General features: G+C 36.8%; 3 protein-coding genes and 1 long non-coding RNA gene across 5 annotated transcripts; 2 read left to right on the top strand and 2 right to left on the bottom strand.

The window, feature by feature from the left end:
- Positions 1-43: 43 nt before the first annotated feature.
- On the bottom strand, positions 44-945 carry LOC120132772. 2 transcript variants are annotated; one of them, XM_039149464.1, is made up of 4 exons: positions 649-945; positions 485-575; positions 331-406; positions 44-102 (listed from the first exon to the last, which is right to left on the bottom strand). In XM_039149464.1, the coding sequence occupies exons 1-4, from the start codon at positions 880-882 to the stop codon at positions 96-98; spliced, it is 408 nt and encodes a 135-aa protein (XP_039005395.1). In that variant the 5' UTR covers positions 883-945; the 3' UTR covers positions 44-95. The 2 variants fall into 2 exon arrangements, with proteins under 2 accessions (XP_039005395.1, XP_039005396.1); XM_039149465.1 differs by having other exon boundaries at positions 55-102; positions 331-403; positions 480-580; positions 654-942.
- A 2238-nt stretch (positions 946-3183) lies between these two features.
- On the top strand, positions 3184-4915 carry LOC120132774. The gene is made up of 3 exons (XR_005517034.1): positions 3184-3388; positions 4299-4663; positions 4757-4915. It is a non-coding gene; the product is annotated as an uncharacterized LOC120132774 (long non-coding RNA).
- Positions 4916-4939: 24 nt separating this feature from the next.
- On the top strand, positions 4940-17711 carry LOC120132673. Its single transcript, XM_039149384.1, has 10 exons — positions 4940-4977; positions 5166-5279; positions 5372-5455; positions 5781-5957; positions 6604-6760; positions 7082-7242; positions 7326-7452; positions 7587-9032; positions 17115-17235; positions 17328-17711. The coding sequence occupies exons 1-8, from the start codon at positions 4940-4942 to the stop codon at positions 8919-8921; spliced, it is 2193 nt and encodes a 730-aa protein (XP_039005315.1). The 3' UTR covers positions 8922-9032; positions 17115-17235; positions 17328-17711.
- Positions 17712-19886: 2175 nt separating this feature from the next.
- Positions 19887-22274, bottom strand: LOC120132473 (rRNA-processing protein UTP23 homolog). Its single transcript, XM_039149218.1, has 6 exons — positions 21993-22274; positions 21819-21899; positions 21511-21631; positions 20835-21137; positions 20356-20421; positions 19887-20190 (listed from the first exon to the last, which is right to left on the bottom strand). The coding sequence occupies exons 1-6, from the start codon at positions 22181-22183 to the stop codon at positions 20092-20094; spliced, it is 861 nt and encodes a 286-aa protein (XP_039005149.1). The 5' UTR covers positions 22184-22274; the 3' UTR covers positions 19887-20091.
- Between the last annotated feature and the right edge of the window lie 235 nt (positions 22275-22509).

The following is a 22509-nucleotide window of genomic DNA, read 5'->3' as shown; positions in this document are numbered from 1 at the left end:
CTGCTTCACAAATAATACTGTTTTTTTTTATCAGAATTGATAGTCTGGGATGACGAAACCTGTGAAACTTTATCATGCCGTTTCGGCATCATTGACTATAACCTATAAAAAATAACACAAAAGCACAGTTAGAACGCTTTTTACAAATAAAGTTTAAAGGTTAAAACATTGTTAACAACCAAAATGAGACTGCTGTGTGTGCATAGATGTGCGCTCATGTCGATTATCAAATGCCAAATTTGGTGTTGGGGGGGGGATCAGCATTATGTAGCTGTGCCAAAAAAAAAAAAACACACTAAAGCTCCAACAGTACAACTAAACGGAAGTCACCTATCATTAAAGGGGTCTTCTCCAACTGGTTTATCTAATCCAATTTCATTACTGCACAACATGCCATTGCCACCTGCACCATTTCAATTTCAAGATTCAATTAATACAAAAAAATGGCATTTAGTGAAAAAATCTTTTTGACAGATTACCAAAACTAAGAGAGCCATACTATGGGTTCTACTTTGTAACTCACCACAGTCCAAAGTTGTCTCTACTGGCTCTAAAACATTGTTCTCAGACCCTGACACAGAACCACTCCGAGAAATCATGCCTTTCAATCCGTTTCTCTTGTCCCTTACCCTCCAGTAATTCTTTATCCACAGCAGATTTTTCTGTTAACCTAGCACCTGAATAGCTACTAGAAAAAGGATCCCCAGTGCCCAACATGAATGACTGTTCTGCAAATGAGCCAGAATTTTGAGGGCCTTCTGAAAATGAGCCGTTTACGTGAACTTCCTGATCTGTGAAATGATCGAAAGGTAAATGCGAAGTTTGTGGCTCAGGAACAGGAGGTTTCCCTCCCTCCGGAAGATGAAGTAAGATATTGATCATCAACTTCTGATGATTGCATGGATTGGATACCGAGTCTTCGGTGAAGAAGTTTCATTAAAGTTTTCTTAGAGTTTTCATGAATCCCTCCTGATGTCCAAGTGATTAAATCAACTTTAGACTTCCTTCTTTGCATATTTGCTTCATGGCTTAATTGTTGCATTTTTTTTTCAGCCCAACTATTTTCTAGCTGCCCACTGGTTGTGGAGATCAAAAGGGGAAGAAGAAAGGGATGCCGGCAAAAAATCTGATGGCAGAGAGACGGAGGAGGAAGAAGCTCAATGATAGGCTTTACATGCTTAGGTCTGTTGGTGCCTAATAATAGCAAGGTATATTATCTTTTGAAGTTCTCAAGGAATTGATGATTGTGGACTGGGATATTCTTTTGTGATACAAAGTTAGAATCCTGATGCTTGGCATTTGGTCTCACATAATTTATATCGATAGTTTGAGAGCATGCACCCTTTAATTGAAACTTATATCCACGGCTGCTGCGCATTGTGCTTATTCTGTCGCAGATGGATAGGGCTTCAATACTTGGAGATGCCATTGGTTATTTGAAGGAGCTTCTGCAAAAGATTAATGATCTTCATGCTGACCTTGAATCTGTTCATCTGGCTCTTTGATACCACCATCCACAAGTTTCAACCCGGTGACTCCGACCCCTCTTACCCTTCCATGTCGTGTGAAGGAAGAACTATGTCCCGGCTCATTCCAAGCTCTAAAAGCCAACAGGCGTAGGTAAACTTTTGGACCTAAAAGTTCACTCATTTCTTTCCGACTTCCCTATAAATTGCTTGATTTGCGTAATTTCTATTTGTGTACAAGTCTCTTGCCTAGTAGGCAAAAAATTTGACATGTATGATAAATTTGAAAACTTTTAAGAGTGAAAGGAGCGAACTATGGACGCTTCTGTGTTCTTTTCTGATATTGCATAAAAATGCTACACTGAGGAGGCTCAAGTTTTGTTCTTTTTCCCCCTCGTATTGTTGGATAATTGCAAAATAAGCTCTTTAATTTTATTCGATAATGCCGAACGTTTGTAGCAGACTTTTACTTCTGCTGCCCCGGACTTTCGGGGCATCATTAGTGCCGTTTTTTTGTACCGGGATAATTGCTACCGCTGCCAGTTGATATTTCTCTGAATTCTGAATAATTTTCCCAGATTTTCCGGTGAATCGTTTGTTGATGCTCTTTGGACTTGAACGCTATTCAGTCTACAATCGAATATTGTAGCATTTTTAAGACTCCGACTCTTTCAGCATACAACGGAGGACAAAATTGAAAGAAAAAATAATTTAGGGATGAAATTGAAAAAAAAGAAAAGGTGGAGGTTAAGTCATATGATAATGTGAAATAGAATGGGAGAGCATAATAATATATTAATAAACGTTTACTTTTAGAAGCGGAAGTCCACGGGATCCAATGATTTGTTTGCTATTTACCGTCAACCCCCTGCCCCTCTTAGTAGGTTGATTAGCCGAGCCGATTATTGTTGATAAATCACCACATATATAAATCTACATTTTTTTTCATAAATAAAATTGATTTAATTTTAATTTAATTAATATTTTTAATTATAATATTTTTAACATTTTTATTTTTTTTATTTTTTAAGATGTTAGTCTCTTAAATTTTGATTTAGATGATATCAATTTTATTATAACATGTTAAAATTTGTGATTTTATAAATATTTAATTATATAATAATCTTTTTAATTTAAATATGTGAAAAAGGTTATAAATATTTTTTATGCAGAAAATATAACCAATATAATATTATAAATTAAAACATGGTTTTAACACATGATTTCAATGATTAAAAAAATGTTGTTCTTTCGAAAAATTTTAGATTCAAGTAGTTATGTCTTCAAAATATATCTATTATCATATAATAAAATGATTTTTTTATTAATATGAGATAAGTACAAGATAATATATGTTCAACGATAAATCTCAAATCTTTTGACATCGAACGCTCACATTCGGGTCCTCAAGGAATAACAAGTCATTTACCATTGAGACTACTTAATTCATGCAACTAAATTTTTTTTATATAAACATTACCTTATAATTACTTTAAAATATTTAAAAATAAATTAAAAATACAAATAAAATTATAATTCTAGACTAAGAAAAATGTTGAATAAAAAATTTAAAAATTTAAAAGCAAGGCGAGGAGTGGGGAGCGGCTGGACTATGGAGAGAGGGTAAGAGCCGAGCCGAGCCTCTTAAGCGCGAACGAGCGATTCGATGCCTTGACATAACGGTTCCGAGAATCCCAGTCTTTATCTCTCCCTTACACTCTTCTCTTTCTCTCTTTACTTCTGTGTGTGTGTGTGTGTCTGTTCTCTCCGTTTTATTGGATAAGTTAACACAAACCCTTTTTTTTTATTTCTTTATCGCCGTCCCTTCCGTGCCAATTGCTTACGACCGTTTATCTGCTCCCTTTGCCCCCCTCCCCCCATGTTTGCCTGTTTCTCAATCCACCGCTCATTCTTTTTTCAGGGTACCTTTCTGTTTGTTTCTTCGAAAGGAAATATTTTCTGGGGGGTTTTTAGGGTTTGTTCTTTTATATATCAAATGGGTCTCCTTTGTTACGATATATATTTAAAAAGTCTGCGGTTTTTGTTTGCTTGTTTAGTTTTTTGATTTTCAATGCTTCTCTGTTGTTTGTTTGTTTTTCTTGTTCTTTCTGATTAGAGGCCGATTTTTGTTGGATGATTGCTACTTTATCTTATTTTAATTTTGAAGTGTGTTTGTTTCTTCTATAAAAAAGGTGTGTATTTTTTTGCCTGTGTTGGATTATTGCAGTTGTTAGTTTTTTTATTGTGGATAGAGTTTCTATGTGCTGCATACTTAATGATGTGTTAAATCCAGATGCAAATATTGAGTTGAGTAAATGCACTTGGTGTAAATGGAAAATTTTCAACTTTATTAGCTTTGTTGCCGTTTTTACTTCAGCTTATGTTTCGACTAGCATGACTAAAAGAAAAACGATAGAATCAGTTATCAGTTTGCCTGTTTTAGTTAATTTGCTGGAAACAGGTTATTTCTTCAGATTATTTGATTTGATGTGACTGCTGCTCTGGTTGTAAAGCTCCGTTTCTGGCATGATACATATTGGTTCAAAGCAGCCGGGGTCCCTCATTTCACAAAGCAGAAACCGAATTAGAATTTTGGAATTGTGTTTACAATATCACTTTAAAATTTAGTTTTGTAACATGCTTAAGATTTGTTTTCTGGTAAAATTTTATGTGTGTATATGCATTTAAATGCGGTGCATGTGTTTTGCTTTGCCTGATTAAACTGTCTTATGATTTGTTCTGATTCAAAGGTTTCTGCTTTTATTTTTAATGGTTCAATTTTTTTTCTTGGTGCCATACGATTTTGTACCGACTTTCTGCTTGCATATGCAGGAAAATGTTGGCTGCCGGTTCTTTTGACATCTGATAGCAATGGCTGCTGATCAACGGAGAAAGAGGCTGCACGGTGCTAGCATTGCTGGCTGTAATTCTTTGGACCAATACAAAACCAAAAAGAAAAGGCTAGAGCCTCCGAGAAATGATTTGAACACAAAATGTTGTATTTCCCTTGAGTGGGATGGGAGGAAAAAAGAAGTTGTTTCCAAAAGGGAACAAATCGGCTTAAATCGAAGGCATTCGATTTAAGGCGGCCATTTACAGATTCGACAGATCATTACAACAGTGTCTTGGCAGATGTTTTGACTCTTCCTCATGAAGTTTTTGAACTAAAGGACTTCACAAAGGTGCTTTCTTATGAGGTAATATTCTTGTTATCCATAATCACAATTGCTTCTAATCTCTGCTGTCTGCTAATCTCATGCCTTTTGTAATTTGCATTGAAATTGTTACAGGTTTGGCTGTCTCATCTGTCTGAAAATGAGAGAAATTTTCTGATGCAGTTTCTTCCCAAAGGAATAGACAAAGAGCGGGTTCTGCAAGTGTTATTTTCTGGAGATAACTTTCACTTTGGAAACCATTTTCTTCAATGGCGAGTATATATATTTACTTTTGACACTTCTCTCACCCAGTGAATAATGGATTTCTTCTTCTTCTTCTTCTTCTTCTTGTTCCTGTTGGAAAATTTACCCGTTAAACCACACCCAAATTATGCAAGTTTACTAGTGCTTTATTTTTAAAGAAGTTATAGTTCTTGGTGTTTTTTTTATTTTGATTCTCTACTCTATATTTAGGAGATATAATATTGGATTGATTACTGTAGAGTTCAAATCTGCTATATTTGAATGGAATTTATGCTTACAGGGGTACATCACTTTGTTCGGGTCATCTTCACCCTGATTCAGTTATTCAGGAGGAATGGAGTTTAAAGGCGGAGAAGAAAGCATTCTACTCAGAGTCACAGGACTACCATAATGAGTATGTGAAAAGTAACGAGATTTACTTGTTTTGGAAAAGGTGCATTTGGTTCCTAATAATATGGTTGCAACATTTTTTTTGCTTTGTGGCAGTATCATAGAGTATTTGAAGAAACTGAAGGAGAATTGGGAAAGCTGCAAATACCCAGAACAAGAAATTGTGCAGAATTTATGGAGGTTTGTATTTGTTACATGTTTCAGTTTTCTGGAAAGTGATCAGTTTTAGCACGGTAAGGTTCTTCCCAGTGAAATTGGTGCTAACAACTAAGGTATGTATAATTGGCAAGGGTGTCTCATAACTTGTTTATCAGCTTCAGTGCGTACCATCATAATACGGAATACAATAGCATTTGCTTTCTATTTGATCTTTTCTCTTGTAATTGGTTGTTCGAAACAATAATGAAGAACTGAACCCTTTTCTTCAATTTTTTTTTGAATATTTAGCTTCTTTTATGTTCTAAGATCAAATCTCATTTTTGGTTTACAATGATTTCTTTGGTAGGTCAAAAATGGTTTGTAAGAAAAGGGTTTTCTCACATTCACATGAGTCCAGGCATGGCAACGTTGAGCAGGATGTTACAGTAACTTCTGAATCTTGCTCTTGGGTTGCAGATGAGAAAGCATGCAGCAGTGATAACCAGAATTCTTCTGTTGTGAAGGATGGAAAGATACGAAGAAGGTAATATCTTTTTTTTCATCGTGAACCACCATGTTGCACGAATTATCGTTTTGCTTGACTTCTTGAAGTTCACAAGAGTGAGTTATGAGAGTTTGAATATTGCTTTCTTAATGTATGCTTTGCCTGATATTAATTTATTTAGACGATATTTGATATGTTTAGATTCTGAGTTAAGAAATTGCAGCTTGTTTATTCTCTTATAAAGTAGTTTTATCAATGGCCTCGTTTGTAGTGCATAGCCTCTCATTATTATTATACTTATCTGTAAATTGTGTGCCTACCAAAGGAAAACCTCTGCTTTTCTGGCTACGAGTACTGAAGTGTTTATATCCTATGCAAGAAACTTTACGCTCCATGCTGGTTGAGTTTGTGGGAAATTACATTGCAGTGTCCTGATTGAAGTTTCTCTGTTTGTAATGCTATTTTGAGCTACTAGGATTCTTACCGTTATCTGTGGTTTAGGTGGTTCTCAATCTTGTCATTTTTGCTGAATGAGAAATATGAACCATAACTATGTTTAAGAAACTTTTGCAGCAGTTAGATCTCCTGGTGTGAATTTTTATGGTGGCTGCACTCGTTTCTTTTAGTTTTAATCAGTATATTTTATTTCATGGTGAATGAATCTTATTAGTTTTCATGGATATAGTTTGTACGAAAAAGGGACAATCAAAGAAAAAGGTCAACTGCTCTCAACTGCTCCTGATTATGTGCCGAGTGTGGAAGCAAGACCCAAAAAAGGTGACAAGATACACAAGCGCAATATTCAGCATTGTGATGGTGCTAAATATATGTCATGTTTTAAGGTCAGCAGCTGCTTTAGTTGGTATAAAATTAAAAAAATTCACGATTGTATTGAGTAGAGGCCTTCTATCTTAATCAAATGTCTCCTTGGATTAGAATTATCCTTTCGGATATAGGATTAATTATTATTTAAACTTTGGATTGGCTGATAGAAGCCTGCAAGGAAGCTTCCTTTATTTTGAACTCCAAGTTACCAGTCTCTTGTATCATGTCTTGTTATATTCTTCAACAGAGTCTTTTTTAGTGTTTGCTACTATTCAGCCTTCTCTCTTCTCTCGTGTTTTCTAAAGTATTAAGGGATTATTGCCTTTGATATGTTTCAGATAAGCAAGAAGCAGCTCGATCTTTTAAAGAATATGGAGCAGTCTGGTAGAAGCATTCAATCAAAGTCTATCATCCATGTTTTAGGTGACATTGATACTTTACATGTCCAACCGTATGAAGTATTTTTAGAAGTAGAACGGAGGAAGCTGCGTGAACATTGGTGAGTGTTGAAGCAGACAATTCTTTCTTGAAACTCTGAGAATTTTCTGTATACCTCTGCTCAAATTAATGTTCTTTAAATAGGTTGAAACTGGTAAAGGAAGATATCCCTTCATCATATGCAAACTGGAGAGAAACACAGTTGCAGAAATGGAAAATGACCAAGTCGTTGGAGCAAGAGATGAAAGAAAAGCTAAATTTGCTGCTGGAGGTTTATTTCTTTTTCTTAACTCTCTCCCCTCTTATATTATGTTATTTTTTCTTTTTTGCGTTTAGGGTTTAGAATGATTGCTAGCAATTTTGAACATTTTCTATGCTACTGTAATTTTGTGTGTGTGTGTTTAGGTTGAGGACGATGAAGATAAATTAAAGCTTCAGGATCAGGAAGACAATGTTGATACAAACTCGGCTGCTCTAGATGTAGAGGAAGAGGATCCTGAGAAGTTGCTGGAAGATGAGAAGGATACTGAAGCCACAGAAAGTGAGTCCAGCATGGAAGATGGGGAGTCTGTTCTGGCCTTACCATCGAATCAGTCCCCACAGCAGATTTCTTCTATTGATAGTGGCCAGCTGTGCAATCACGTAGAGTCTGAAAAGGATAATATCTCAAAACCAGATGTTGCATCTTCAGATGAATCTGAACACTCAGACGATTTGAACACTGCTGGTGCAACTGTTAGTCAGGAAGTTCCCATCCGTTCTGCAGAAATTGTCTGGTCAGCAGGTAGCATACCACACTCTTACCATGAGTCCACTGCCAGCCATAAATGCACATCTACCAGTGGATTGCCATTCATTCATCAAGACACTGAAGACCAGAACCGAATGACTGGTCTGGAATCAGACTTGCATAAAGGAAGTGCTGGGAAGGCTTTGTTGCATAGTCATTCTGAAGATGGCCCCTTTAGTTCTTATACAAATCAGGACCAAAATGAGTTGCTTCAATCTTTCGTCAAGGATCGGGGAGTGTCGTCATATCATACTGAGCAGAAACATTTAGGGGCAGATTTCCAGCCCCCAAAGATTCTATTAATGGAAGATGATCATTTTAACGGCCAATTTGAGGAGCAGTTGCAGTCTTCACTTCTGTTAGAGCAGAGGCAAAAGAGGCAGAATGAGGTTTTTATGCCACAAAATATTTACTCTGCTGACGGCAGATCCTTGACTGCAAGGCGAGAACACCTGCCTTTGGGACACATGCAAGATTGGGCCATCCCTTCTGCCCGCATGCCGGTACCTTTCCAACATCAGTTGAATAGTAGAGATATGTTGAGTCAAAACTGGTTTACTGGAGAGCATCAAGTTAGTGGTGGATGGGCTGGTTCAGATGGTTTTAGTGGCCAAAGTCAGAATATTTTGAGTGCAAGCAATGCAGATCAGAGCCTATTTAGTGTTCTATCTCACAGTAACCAATTTCATTCGAGCAGCCCTTATGAATCAATGGGCTCCACCGAGCAGTTCATTCTGCAGAGGAACAATGGAATGATGAGGGGGAGAATTCCTGGAATAATTGGAAATAGTATGCCGCAAGCTGCTCATCCACTTGATTATTTAGGTTCATGTGATACAACTACCCCCCTGATGACCGCTGATGATACAAGCTGGATGAACTTGACACATCAGAATTCTGCTTTGCATGATCCAATGGTAAAACCATATTTAAGGTCATGGAATCAATGAAGAGGTCCTTTTTTCTAGTTTGTTTCTGAGAAGTGGGAGTAAAGTTTATCACTTATGAGCTTTCTCAGATAATTTGGAGGTATGCTGAATGGACGCTTCATTTGATGCGAGGTTCGTTCTTATAACTATATATAGAGGAATGATAGAAGAGACTTCTAGGTTACTTACTAGACTCTAAAATAGATTTCTGTACATTCACCAATACTACACAAAGAGCCAACTGAACTCAACACAGCACAAAAACTCTTTGTTTATAAGTAGATATTAGGTGTAAAGGATGAAAATGGCCTGGCATGGCATCTCTTATTTGGTAGTGTTGCATATCACAGTTTGGGATTCTTTTTTGTTTTCTTCTTCTTTTTTTTTTTTTGATAGGAATAAAAGGCCTCAATAAACCCCCTTGGTGGTTAACATAACTTAAAAATAGTTCCTTAATCCACACAAGGAGGAAAGGAGTGCCCTAGGATTCAATAAACTCAAATATAACAAAGTAATACAAACCATCTCCCTCAAGAGATATAAAACCAAAAAGAAACAGCCCTTAACAGAGCATAATTCAACCAATACCCGCCTTAGCTAGGACATCCGCCTCTATATTGGCTGTCCTACTAACCCAACTAATAAAACCTTCAAAAACACTAAGCTTTTGAATAATGTCTTTAACTATTTGAACATAAACAACAGGACAAGAGACCACATCCTTAATCCAGCCAACTGCCACCTGACTATCACTCTCAATAATCAATCTATCTTTAACCCTATGACGAATAGATTCAAAAAAAATCTAAACCCTTTAGGATAGCCTTCAATTCCATTAAAGTTGGGGGCCCCGGACCAGCCGGCTCTTTGAAGGAGCCAAGAATCGAACTAGACATGTCTTTCAAAATACCACCTAAGCCACTCCTCTTCCAATCACTTGAGGTAGCCGCATCCACATTAAGTTTAACAAAACCTTTTGGAGGAGGGGACCAAGGAAACACGGTTGAAACCCGATAAGAATGGGATGAGTAGGAATCCACTATGGACGGGTCAGCAATAATATCATCCTTGGAAATAGTAACTTGAGTTTCCTTAGCTAGAAACCATGAAGCAAGCCTGCACCTAGCTAGAAAGAAAATCTCTGCTCGGTCAAGCTTCCCTCCTTCAAACACAATAAAATTCCTGGTCTTCCAAATTGTCCATAGAACAGCTCCAGGAATAATGGCCAGATAAGAGAGTTGGTCTTCAAGTCATTCCAAGCCAATAGGAATCTTTTAGCATCTGCATGAAAAACCGACTGAAAATTCCAATATCCCAAGAATTTCATCCAAATTGGCCAAACAAACGAACAGGAAAAAAATAAATGCGATGAAGACTCGTCTTCAAGATTACAGAAAGAACACAAAGTATCATTTATGCCCCGAACACCTCTCTTAACCAAAGCTGTCTTGACCGCCAACTTCTTTAATATAACTTGCCAAAGAAAAGTCTCAACTCTTGGAGGCAACCGACCCCTCCAAACAATATACTTCCAAAATTTAGCTTCCTCTGAATCGGGAGAACCCGAATAAGATAGGTTGACACATGATTTCACAGTGAAAACCCCTTCCCCATTCCCCTTCCAAAACAGTCCATCAGTGGCATCAGCAGAAATAGAGAAATCAGAGATAACAACCATCAATTTGCCCATTGCTCAAATTCCCAGTCATTCAACTCTCTCCTCAACTGAACATTCCAAATCCAACCCCCTGAACTGAACTCCCCAAACTGAGATAATCTTCCTTCTTTATTTACTGCAATAGAAAATATTCTAGGGAACAAAACCATCAAAGGATGATCCATTGTCCAATTGTCTTGCCAAAACCGAATGTTCCTCCCATTGCCAATTTTAAAGCTATATTTACCTCTGATACTACAGCCCAACGAATCAGCATTATAATGATTTCTCACCATATCTCTCCACATCCAGGATAGTTTAGGAGAGACTTTACTGTCAAACTGCATCAAGGAAGGATCCAATTTATATTTGATGCATAGCATTTCCCTCCAAACCGCCTCCCTCTCAATAGCAAACCTCCAAGCCCACTTTTCCAAAAGTGCCCTATTCACCACCTTTAAATTAGGAACCCCCAATCCTCCTTCAATTTTTGGTTTACAAACATCGGACCAGCTTACCCAATGTATCTTCTTTCTCCCATCACCACCACCCCACAAAAAATTTGACATGATAGAATTTAGAGTCTTGTAAACTGAAGCTGGAACCTTGAACATTGACAAAAAGTAAATCGGGAGTGAGCATAGAACTGATTTAATTAGAACTAGCCTGCCTGCCAGTGACAGAGAGGAGCCTTTCCAGCCCGCTAACCTCTTATTAAAGCTTTGAACCACTGGATCCCATAGAATGTTGGAGTTCCTATGTGGACCTAGAGGGAGACCCAAATATTCTGAGGGAAAAGAGCCCACTGAACATCCAATCATAGCTGCCCAACCCTTAATTTCCTCTTCCTTTAAGTTCACTCCAAATAATTTACACTTCTTTAAATTCAGCTGGAGACCAGAAATAATCTCAAACACCCGAAGAACCCTCTTTACATTCAAGATCTGTTTTTCCGACGCCCCACAGAACATAATAAGGTCGTCAGCAAATTGCAAATGGGTTAAATTAAAATCCCTCTCGTCTTTTCTAATGACCAGTCCCGAAAAAAGCCCTCGTGAAACAGCCTTCGCTATTAATAGATTCAATAGTTCCCCAACTAAATTGAACAACAATGGAGACAAGGAACAGCCCTGCCGAAGACCCCTCGCCATAGGAATTTCCTCAGTAGGAACTCCGTTCACCAAAACTGAAACAGTCGCTGAAGTGACACATTTCGAAATCCAACCTATCCATCTAGAACCAAAGCCCATTTCCTTCATTATTCTGAACAAAATAGGCCAGTCAAGAGTATCATATGCCTTCTTGAAATCAGCCTTAAAAACACACCTTTTAAACCATTCTTCCTCCAAAAGTCAATCCCTTCATTTGCTATAAGAGAACAGTCCAGGATTTGCCGACCGGGGATAAAAGCGAATTGACTTGGACTGATCAAATCTGAAATGCAGCTCCTAAGTCTTCTTGACAAACATTTCGAGAGTATCTTATACAATCCACCAACAAGGCTTATAGGTCTAAAATCGTCCAGACCAGCAATGTTAGAAATCTTAGGAATAAGAGTGATGAAAGTGTGATTTACACCATGTTCCCATTCCTTCCCCAAGTAAAAATTATGAAAGAATTTCATAATATCTACCTTAAGGAACTGCCAAAACCTCTTAAAAAATCCCAAATTAAAGCCATCAGGACCCGGAGCTTTGTTGCTGCCACAAGATTTCACCACTTCCCACACTTCCTCCTCAGAAAACTCCTGTTCTAAGAACTGCTTCTGCTCCAAAAAAATTCTGGGAAAACCCAGATTCAAATCATCAATCTCTAAAGTAGTTCGTTCATTATAGATCTTAAAAAAATACTCTTTAACTATGGCCTTAATTGCCGTTGGGTCTTCAACTGTTTCCCCTTTGAAGTTTAAAGCAAGTAGAGCATTCCTTTTATTCCTAATCGTAGCACAAGTGTGGAAGTATTTAGTATTGCGGTCCCCATCAACAATCCAATTAGTTCTCGAGTACTGAAACCAGATCTGCTCCTGAATCTTGTGAAGCTTCCACAATTCTGCTCTTAGATTTTTCAATTCAATTAATACCTCACTGTCAACAGTTCCTTGCTTCTGTTGAATGTCATCCTCTATCAACGAAATCTTCTTCTCTAACTCAGAAATCAAAGCACCTGGATACTTCTCTCTGTTCCCAGACCACTTCTTAATTGCATGTTTGGTGTTCCTCATCAGACTAAAAACGCCTGCCTCATTCTGGCTATCCTTACCACTCTGAAAAGAAGAAACAACCAGATCCTCAAAACCCTCCTCATCCATCAAATAATTGAATAATCTAAAGGGTTTTCTACCCCAGTCCACCCCTTTATTCTCCAGAACTATAGCATTATGATCTGACAAAGATCTTGGTAGAAGCGACTGCACAACGCCCGGAAACAGCTCTAGGAAACGACAATCAACCAAAAAACGGTCCAATCTAACAAAAGTGGGATTATCTTGGTTATTACACCAAGTGAACCTACCCCCGTTCAAAGGAAGATCAATCAAGCCCGTATGAAGAATGAACTCATTAAAGATCTCCATTGAACTCCTACTTTGACCCCTTCCCAACTTCTCATCTTCTTGTAAATATACATTGAAATCCCCTCCCACACAAATGGGATAAGTCTGTCCACTAAGAAAACTGCTCAATTCTTCAAAAAAACCAGATTTCTCCTCCTCCACTGCTGGACCGTAGACATTAATGAAACCACACCCGGAATCAATACTCCGAAGTTTACCGAAAGTAGCTATGAATCTCCTGCTAACAAACTGATTCTCCAGCTCAAAAACATTGTCATCCCAACAACAACAGGCCCCCCGCTGATCCAACTGAAGGAGATTCCAAAATTCCTTTTAGTTTATTAATTCCACTTCTCCTAAAAAAAGACTTCCTAAATTTCTCAGTCTTAGTTTCTTGCAGCCAAAGAAAGTAGGATTAAAGTTGGAGACTAAATTCTGAACAGCCCTCTTTTTCTCGTTTTTCCCCAAACCCCTAACATTCCATGAACATATTACTAGCTTTGTCATCATCAAAAAGGAAATAGGTGCAGACACACTCCTCAATCAACCAATCCATTATTAACCCCATTTACGCCTTTCTCTAAAGCTATGATTTTATCCAAAAGGCTTCTTTCCCTTCCTTAAAAGACACACCCAAAAGCTTGCTAACCTCCCAAGTTCCACCGCTTCTTTCAACAGAATCGAAAAAGCTGAGGAGGATGCTGTATCAATGCTCACCTGGTCTAGGGCTTCACGATACAGGATCCTTTTAGTTCTTCTCTTCCTTCTAATCAGCAAACCAGATTTGGACTTTAAGCAATCACCTTCTGAAAAGTAACCTTCAATCTCCCTTCCTACACTCCCACCCCCATATCCATTGTCAAGATAAGGATCAAGACTCCCCTCAGCAATGTTCTCTGCTGATAAACAGAACTGAATATTAGTACTGGAATCAACATCTAGCTCCCTCTGCTTAACTACGGCACCCCCTGTTTCAGACGAGATGTTCAACAAATCCCCATACCAGTATCTTCTTTCCCTCGACCTGTTGTAAACCCTTTTGCAATTGCTCAGACTTCTAGTTTCCAGCACATTACTCTCTGTTGTAAACTCCCTTCTAGAGCGAAGTAACTGCCTCCCCTTGAGTTGTTATTTGAAACCTGTTCCAATGGTCTTAAATTTTCTTCTTCGGGGTCTATCTCTACACTAAATGGCTTCTCTACAATTGGACTCGATTCCAATACCTTGGACACTCCCCTGCTTTTACCTGATAAATGAATGTTTTCAACCAATTCCCCAAACTTATTAATTGTATATGCTGGCCCAGAAATAAAACCCGAAAAGTATTTTGACCCAGACTGCCCAGAATCTTCAGAATGGGCCTGAGATCCATCAGCCGAATAATTTTGACTTCTAATCCCCAAACCTGCATACTCACCAACTTTAAACTTTCCAACAGTCTGACTTTCTGACAGACCACATTTACTATCTTTCCTATCTAAGGAAAGTCTTGCTAGCTGTCTGTCCTCACTAGCTCCTCCAGAAACACGAAACACTCCCTGGTCAATCCAATTGTCCACTGACAAACGATTTTCCCCTTCTGCGCAAGTCTCACCTTCCCCATGAACTGACAACAATCTGTCTTCATCCTTCTCAGACATCCTCTCTTCAAAAAATATCTCACCGGAATCCTCCACCGGAAAATTATTGAAAAACGAACTAGAATATTCACTAGCTGATCCAATCTTGATACTTACTTTGTATGATCTTCCATACGATCCAAGAGTAATAACCTCTGGAACATCAAAAGGACTTTCCACCTTCAATAAGATTCTTGCCATTGTGAGATCTTCTCTTTTCCTTGTATTATCATGGATATCTACCACACTGCCCCATCTACCAGCCAACTTCTCGAAGAAGGGTTCATTCCAGCATAACAAAGGAACACCTTTTAATTCCGCCATGCAGAAGGCCATTGGTACCCCGGCTTCATTCAGTAAAGGTTCCACTCGCTCGAACCACTGTTTTAAAACTTCTTCCTTCTTACTCCATAACTCCAGCATCTCCTCATGAGATTTAAGAACTATCACACAAGAATTCCAGACATAGCCCCATCTCGCAATTTGAACATCATGGCCTTCTTTTAATAATGCCGTCCGAATGAGCTCCACTTGAAAGGAGTATTTGATAATCCCTGTTAACGACCTCTTCACCCAGTTGGCGCTGTCTGTTGGGATATGCATCTCAAATATATTTCCCTTGACATTCCTCCTCTGGATATCCTCAGACATTAGATCATTGTTCCCCCTTCTATTCCCATTAGACAACAGAGCATCCCTATAAGATCTATCATCCCTCCTACTTCTATTAATATTAACTCTATCTCTTGATTTTGAAGATTCTGCATTAATCTGACCAGCATCATTGTTTGAAGAAGAAAGCAACACCCTTGACCTTGAACGTTCATCCTTAAATCTGGCAGGACTAACTGAGATCTTCCTTCCATCAATCACAATCCCGTTTAACTCCTCAACAGCCCTCTTCAGATCCTCCTCCCTCTTAAAATGAACAAAGGCAAAAGTAGAGAACTTGTATTTTGGATTTCTAGTTTGGCTGGGAATAAAGACTCTCGTAACAGGACCATGAACTAAGAATAATTCCCTAAGCGTACGATGGGAGACCCTTTTACTTAGATTATCGATAAACGCCGACCAACACTCAACCGGAACTGACTTTCCTTTCAAATTCTCTCTCTCTACGTTTTTCTCTCTCTCCTCTTCCATTCTGTGTTTGTGCCTACTTTTTTCTTCTTCTTTTTCCTTAATACTCTTTTGATGTCATCGACAATCAAGTATATTCAATAATGTTGGAGGCTCTAACTGCAAACGCTGCTTCTCTGTGTTGGTTGATTAATGTGTTTTTATGTTGTGGATTTGTTAAGAATAGAACTGTTGACTATTTACTACCTGAGAACATTGCCATGAACATGATCTAACACCAGCAAATACAAAAGTTGAAATGCCACAAGGAATTTGCATTATGTACAAAAGAATTTCATAGTGAAACAATAGAGATGCTCACACATTTGACTACTTTGCAGTAATAATTGTCACCCCCAATATTGCATGTCATATGCTCCTATTACTGTCAATCAGCCAATCATCTATATACTTTGTATCAAATTCTAGTGACAAGCGAAGTGGTAACTTTTTGTAGCTGCAATGTCCATTCGATGTTTTCATGATGACAGTCTGCATTCTGCAAAAAACAGATGAACATATTAAATTATGAAAGCAATTTACTACCAAAATGGAAGTTTCACCCCTTTTCTCAACACCGGGAAATAGAAGAAATAGTATTATCAATTATGGACGTTATGTAACCTTAGCCAAAGAGATAAAGGCTCATTGATAAATATGATGCCAGGCTGAGCTTGTGTTTGCGGTTGAAGTTGGGTGGCAGCTCTGATGAGAATGCATCATCCACTTGACTATGTTGCTTGAGGCTTGTATGTTCCGACTCTCTTGTTGGTGATGATTAGACCTGCTAGATTGATTTCTCTTGATGTCATAACCTACAAATAAATTCAATAATTATTTAAATGATTATTGTAAAACATTTATTATATTAAATGTATTGAACTGTTTGTGAAGTTAACTTACATGATTTTTGTCTCTTTTATATGGTGGCGTAACAGGTGTGTTACCATCAATTTGTTCTCTATCATAACCATTTTCTTAAGAAAAAAAATAATTTAATTTAAAAAAAATAATTATGTACGTGGCATATTACCTTACATTAACCCTTCTTCGATATGAGTATGGAGGCATAACCCCCTCTAAAATATATGGATAAACTTAGAATGAACTGAGCATAGCCATAGCAACTCTTACCGAATGTGAGTAACCAGCAAATAAGAGTGCTTTGATCTTAGTAAAGACCTCTCATGGTGCTATGGAAGGCGAAATGTACTGGTAGTTTTAGATGCTTGTTTTAGTTTTTAACTCTCTGTGCATTGTGTTTACAGTTGTACTGGATATGAAGTTCGAAAGCCAGGTGCTGCTCATAATTGTCTAGATGATGCATGTGCTGCAATGAAACTGGTTCTTACTAAGCTAGAGCGTGGTGAAATCACCCTGGTTCCAGACGTATGGAGTTTGATCGCCGGTTATCTTTATTTTCAATTGTTTATCATTATCATGCATATCTAGTTCTTTTTTTTCTTTTTTTTGAAAACCAGGCACCTGAACCGGAAAGGGTGAAGCTACTACTCCACAGAATACCAGTCAATGTTCGTAGAGAAGAAATTTCCAAAGTCAGTCCTGGAGCTGTTGCAATTGAACCAAAAGCTGATTATATCTTCTTTCATGGCACTTGAAAGTTGATCTAAATTCTTAAATCTCAAATAACCCTTTCATTACAGAATCTGTTCTTGTGTCTTTAATAGTGTCAATTTGTGAAGAATTGGTCAATGACATGGGTCTTTGAAAAGCTTTCTCCCTTCAAGCTCTCTTTTTCTTATCTTCATTTCTCATTACCAAGTTTCTAATATGGTGAACTATTTGTTGGCAGCCATCTAAAGTGCTTCAAGGTCGTCATTACTCCGCATTTGCTGTCTTTAATATTCCTCCAGAAGCAAGCAAAGCATTTGAAAATATAGAAGGAGGTGAAGAGAAGCTGAATATTTTTTATGACCCACCCTGGTTTTTCATTCACAGGGCCACAATTTCTTCATGATATATTGATCATCATCAAATGTTCATTATGCAGCATTATGATGTTTTCGTTGCGATGAACCTTTTATGAATGTCGATGCCATCAATGAGAACACACTTTTGTGTCTTTAATGAAGAGATAACTATAGGTCTGAAGAAGAAGAAAAATAAAACAGGAGGTAATGTGACAGGTCAGATAAAATTAAGATAGGTAATTCGGGAATCTGACTGAAAACGAATTAAAAATTCAATGATTGTATTGTAAGTTTTAAAAGTTTAGTGACCAAAATACAAATGCCCTAAAAATTTGATGAGTATTTATATACTTAATCTTAAACTTTTAAAAGAAACTAATTTGATTACTCAAGCTTCGAATGTTTCATTTTTAATCACTTTGACAGTAAATTAGAAGTAACAAGATCACATGGTATGTTTTTGTATTAAGTAGTGTTTGTTTATAATTTTTCATAACCATTTATAATATATATTCTATAGATATAATTATTCGAATTTATAATTACAAAGGAGAATAATATTTCATTTAGCTATTAAGAACACTCGATAGATTCTATTAATGAATATTTAAATAATAAATATGTGCATGAACCTAACTACCCGTGATAAAGAAATTGTTGTTATTCTTTAAAATTTAGGGTTTAAACACAAAAAATATCAAGATACGAACGTTAACATCAAATGATTAAAAATTATCTTTAAATAAATAATATCTTTTACTTATACCAGATTAATAAAAAAAACAATAAAAATGTTAATGAAAGATGCCGGTGAGATTAAAGATGGAAACAAGAAGACACACAGCCGGCGTGGGGAACGGAGAATCTTAAATTAATATTTTTATTATTTTTTAACAATGTATTAATTAATTAATTCAAAAATTGTTATTGAATCAAATAAATTTTAAAGTAAATTATGCATTTAGTATCTAAACTATCAATTTTAATATCTAAAGTTTTGATTTTTTTCAGAAACATACACACATTTAGATTTTGTTTCACTTTAGTACCTCACCATTAAAAACTTAATGACACTGCATTTTTATGGATAAATCAATTATTCAATTATCTTCTCTCTCCTACTTTGGTACTCAAGTTAAAAAATTTTCAATTTAACTACTCAACTTTCAAATTGTTCCTATTTTAATCGCTCTAATTTTTAATAATAATTAAAAAATAAATTTGAAAGTTAAAGTGATTAAATTAGGAGTAATTTAAAAGTTAAGCAATTAAATTAAAAAAAAAACTTTAGTAATCAAAATAGAAGTAAGAAGATAGTTGAATGATGAATGATACAATTTACCAATAAAAAGATGTCAAGTGCAAATCACTAATAAGTTTTTAGCTGCGAGGTGCTAAAATGAAACAAAAACTAAACATTAAATATGCTTATGAAAAAAAAATAAAGGTTTAGATATTAAAACGAACCAAAACTAATAATTAAATGCGTAATTTACCCTAAATATTCTTATTAGTGACGCATCTTCCACATCAATCACAAGCCCTCAACCAAGCCAAAACCCTTCTACTTACAATCATCATATAACCTTCAATTTCATCTTACTTATTAACTTTGCTCTTCCAATTCACCCATTTCTTCTTCTGCAAGGTAAACGTTTCTGGGCATTTTTTTCATTTATAAAATTTAAATCTAAAACTTTACTTCTTAACATGTGATATTCCATGCTTATTTAATTTCTACCAACAAAATGATTGAATGAATGTGATTATGGTAATAAAAACAGTACGGCAGGGTGACTGCTATGTGTATTCACACCAACCTATAAGTAATTGACATCCTCGTCACTCCAAAAGGGTCTACATAGAATATTGACAGCACCCAAAAGTCCTTTCTGATGCTAAATGCCACAATCCACACCAACATACAAGGGATTGTCCACTTTAGCCCATTGAAGCTTACAGCTTTATCCACAAAAGAGTCTCACTTGTTGAAGATGATATTAGTACTTACAGCTTAAGAACAATTCTAGTAACCGTCTAACCGATACCGGGTTTATGGGTCCTCTCTAAGATCATGACACAACACAATACAATGAGATGCGGAGTAGCAAAAGTAAGAAAAGATTAGTGATTAACAAAGATAAGGCATTACACATGAATTGATCCCCTCAACTCAAAAGTCAACACCCCCTAAAGTATCAAAACAGTAACATTTTTTTCTTCCCGGAGTGTGACAAAATCATAAAAACCACAGCATTTCTTTCAATTGAATGTATAAGTTACAATGCAGTTGGGAAAGTTACAACCTTTTTTCTTAATTCACAGCACCGTCTGTCCCTTCAAGTGTCTTACCTTTGCGCGACCTCTTCCTTTTCCTCTTGCTTTCAGCATTGCCATCATCACCTTTGACTTCCTGCAAAGAGACATATATCAAATAATTTACAATGGCAAAATTTACCTTTCATTCTAATGCTCAAATTAAGAAAGGTGCCGGATGCCGGATTATTTATCTCCATTCCAAAGACGAATCAAATAAATTTGAAAAACAAGTAATGCCACAGTCAAAGCGCAAGTTTACCTTCCCAGATGCACGATTTGGGTTTTCATGACTTTTTTTCTTCTTAACTGAAAGTGGATTTGGACCCTATAAATGTCAAGAAGAAGAGAATGTCAATCCAATGAGCTTTTCAATGGCACCTTATAAATTGAAGAAGGCAGTCAAAAAGGAATGATATCAAAGCAGTTATATATCTTTGTCTATAAACCAGTTAAAGTTATTATCACATAGACTCTAGCTTTTCAAACTAACGGCATGTGTGTGGATGTGTGTAACACTGGGGAATGTTACTCTGTGGGCATGTTGATCGCAGCAGAAGTCAAGTTGCGTAATGCAAGTTTGTTTACATTTTTGTGTTTCCAACTAACATGTTCTGGTCATGTCTCCTTGGTAACATTTCCAAATGCAATTTAGGAAACTTGCAATGATTAGGCTATAGAGGTGCAAAGTACAATTCCGACCAAACTGGTACAAAACAGAGGATGGATAAAGAAAAGTACCTTGGCTCTCTTTCTTTTAAATCGAACTCTATCCTTTACATCTCTTTCCTTTCCTGAATAATTCCTGGTATTATGTGGCTGCAACCCTGGATTGTGACGACCCAAACCATCTTCGTCAACCGAATCTTCTTCATCCACATTTTCTGAAACGCCCTTAGTCCTCTTCTCTAGAGCCTTAAATTCCTTCTCAGTCAAATGAAGGCGTTTTTCTTCAGAAGATTTGACGAAATCGCGCTGAAACTTAGATGGTTGCTCAAGGAAAAGGGCATTTCGTAGACCAAATATTAGAGGAACATTAGGAACCTAAAGGGATAGGACACAAAATTAGAATAATGCAAACTTCATAGGGGAGACTGAATAACAGTATGAATGTTCAAGTTGAAAGCAAAAATGATATATATCCTAGAAGAAGCTTAAAGTACCAAAAAAAAGGAAAAATAATAGAGCAAACATCAACTGTTGCTCCAACTGTTTATTTTGCACGATAACTCCAACATAAATCCGAATATGAATGTCGTGATATGATACCCTAAGCACCCTTCAAATACACGTAAAAAAACTAAGGAAATTAAACATACTCTGCATCACATCCATATCTAACACACACACCTGGTTCAACTAACATAGAATTAGAACAGTAACATCAAAATTTTAAAAGTGAAAAAAAGGAAGTTGCCTTCTGAAGTTTCTTCCGGAGATCAGCATCCTGAGTAGCAACAAAAAAGTGCTCAAGATTGTTTTCTCCAATAACCTCCTCAATGCAAGAATCAGCACTGACCTTCTTCTCATGATCACATCTGAATATGATTTTCAATTAAGTTCAAACAAATCACATTCATAGAAAAGGCCAAACTAAGAAAATCAGCATTCAATTAACATTACACAAATATCGTCAAAATAACAGAGACTACGTGTAAATTCAGAAGCAAAAGTGATAGTACCAGTAAATCAGTCCATAACAGGATCAAAAGAGAATAAGATTACCTTGCAACTGCGAGTTTACGAGCTGCTTGGTATGATGCAGACTGGGCAGCGCCGAGTTTTTTCAGCTCGGCCAGAACACAGCTGAAAACTCCTCGAGACAAAAAGGGGTTAGATTTTAATACAAAAGCAATTACTTTCAGAAACTTACACAACAAAAAAGGACGAGCGTTGAACCTGGTGGTAAAAAGCTTGACGGGGGCAGAAAGACAATCGGAGAGAGCTTTGTCGGCGGGTGTTAAGTCATTGTGAAGAAGGTGGTTTACGAAAGTTCCATCGCAGAGAACCTTGAACGGCTGCCTGAAACCGAAGCACACACTGAAGAATCTCACCGTCTTCCGGTGACGCTTTTGCTTCTTGAATCTCATATTTCCACTTCTCTCGTGCTAAATAAATTTCAGAATTTGACAACCCACAGCGATCAGCCGAACCTCAACGCCTATAGTTTCCGGTTAGTCTAGATTAGGTTTTGCAAGGGTTTTGCTTTTTATAATTAACCCTCTCTTAAATGGTTTTGATTTTTTTTCTTTTAAATATTTTTCATTAATTAACAAATTTTCTTTTGAGGAATTAATTAGCAATAATTTTTTAGATTAACCTAAGGTGACTACAAATGTTCTAAATACTCTCAACAATCACTTTATGGGAGTTGTTAGTGAAACGATTCATTTAACAACTGAGATAAATTGATTCG

Source organism: Hibiscus syriacus, unplaced genomic scaffold (assembly GCF_006381635.1).
Source record: "Hibiscus syriacus cultivar Baekdansim isolate YM2019G1 unplaced genomic scaffold, ASM638163v2 tig00110569_pilon, whole genome shotgun sequence".
NCBI classification, from domain to species: Eukaryota; Viridiplantae; Streptophyta; class Magnoliopsida; order Malvales; family Malvaceae; genus Hibiscus; species Hibiscus syriacus.
This window is presented reverse-complemented; position numbering and strand designations above follow the sequence as displayed.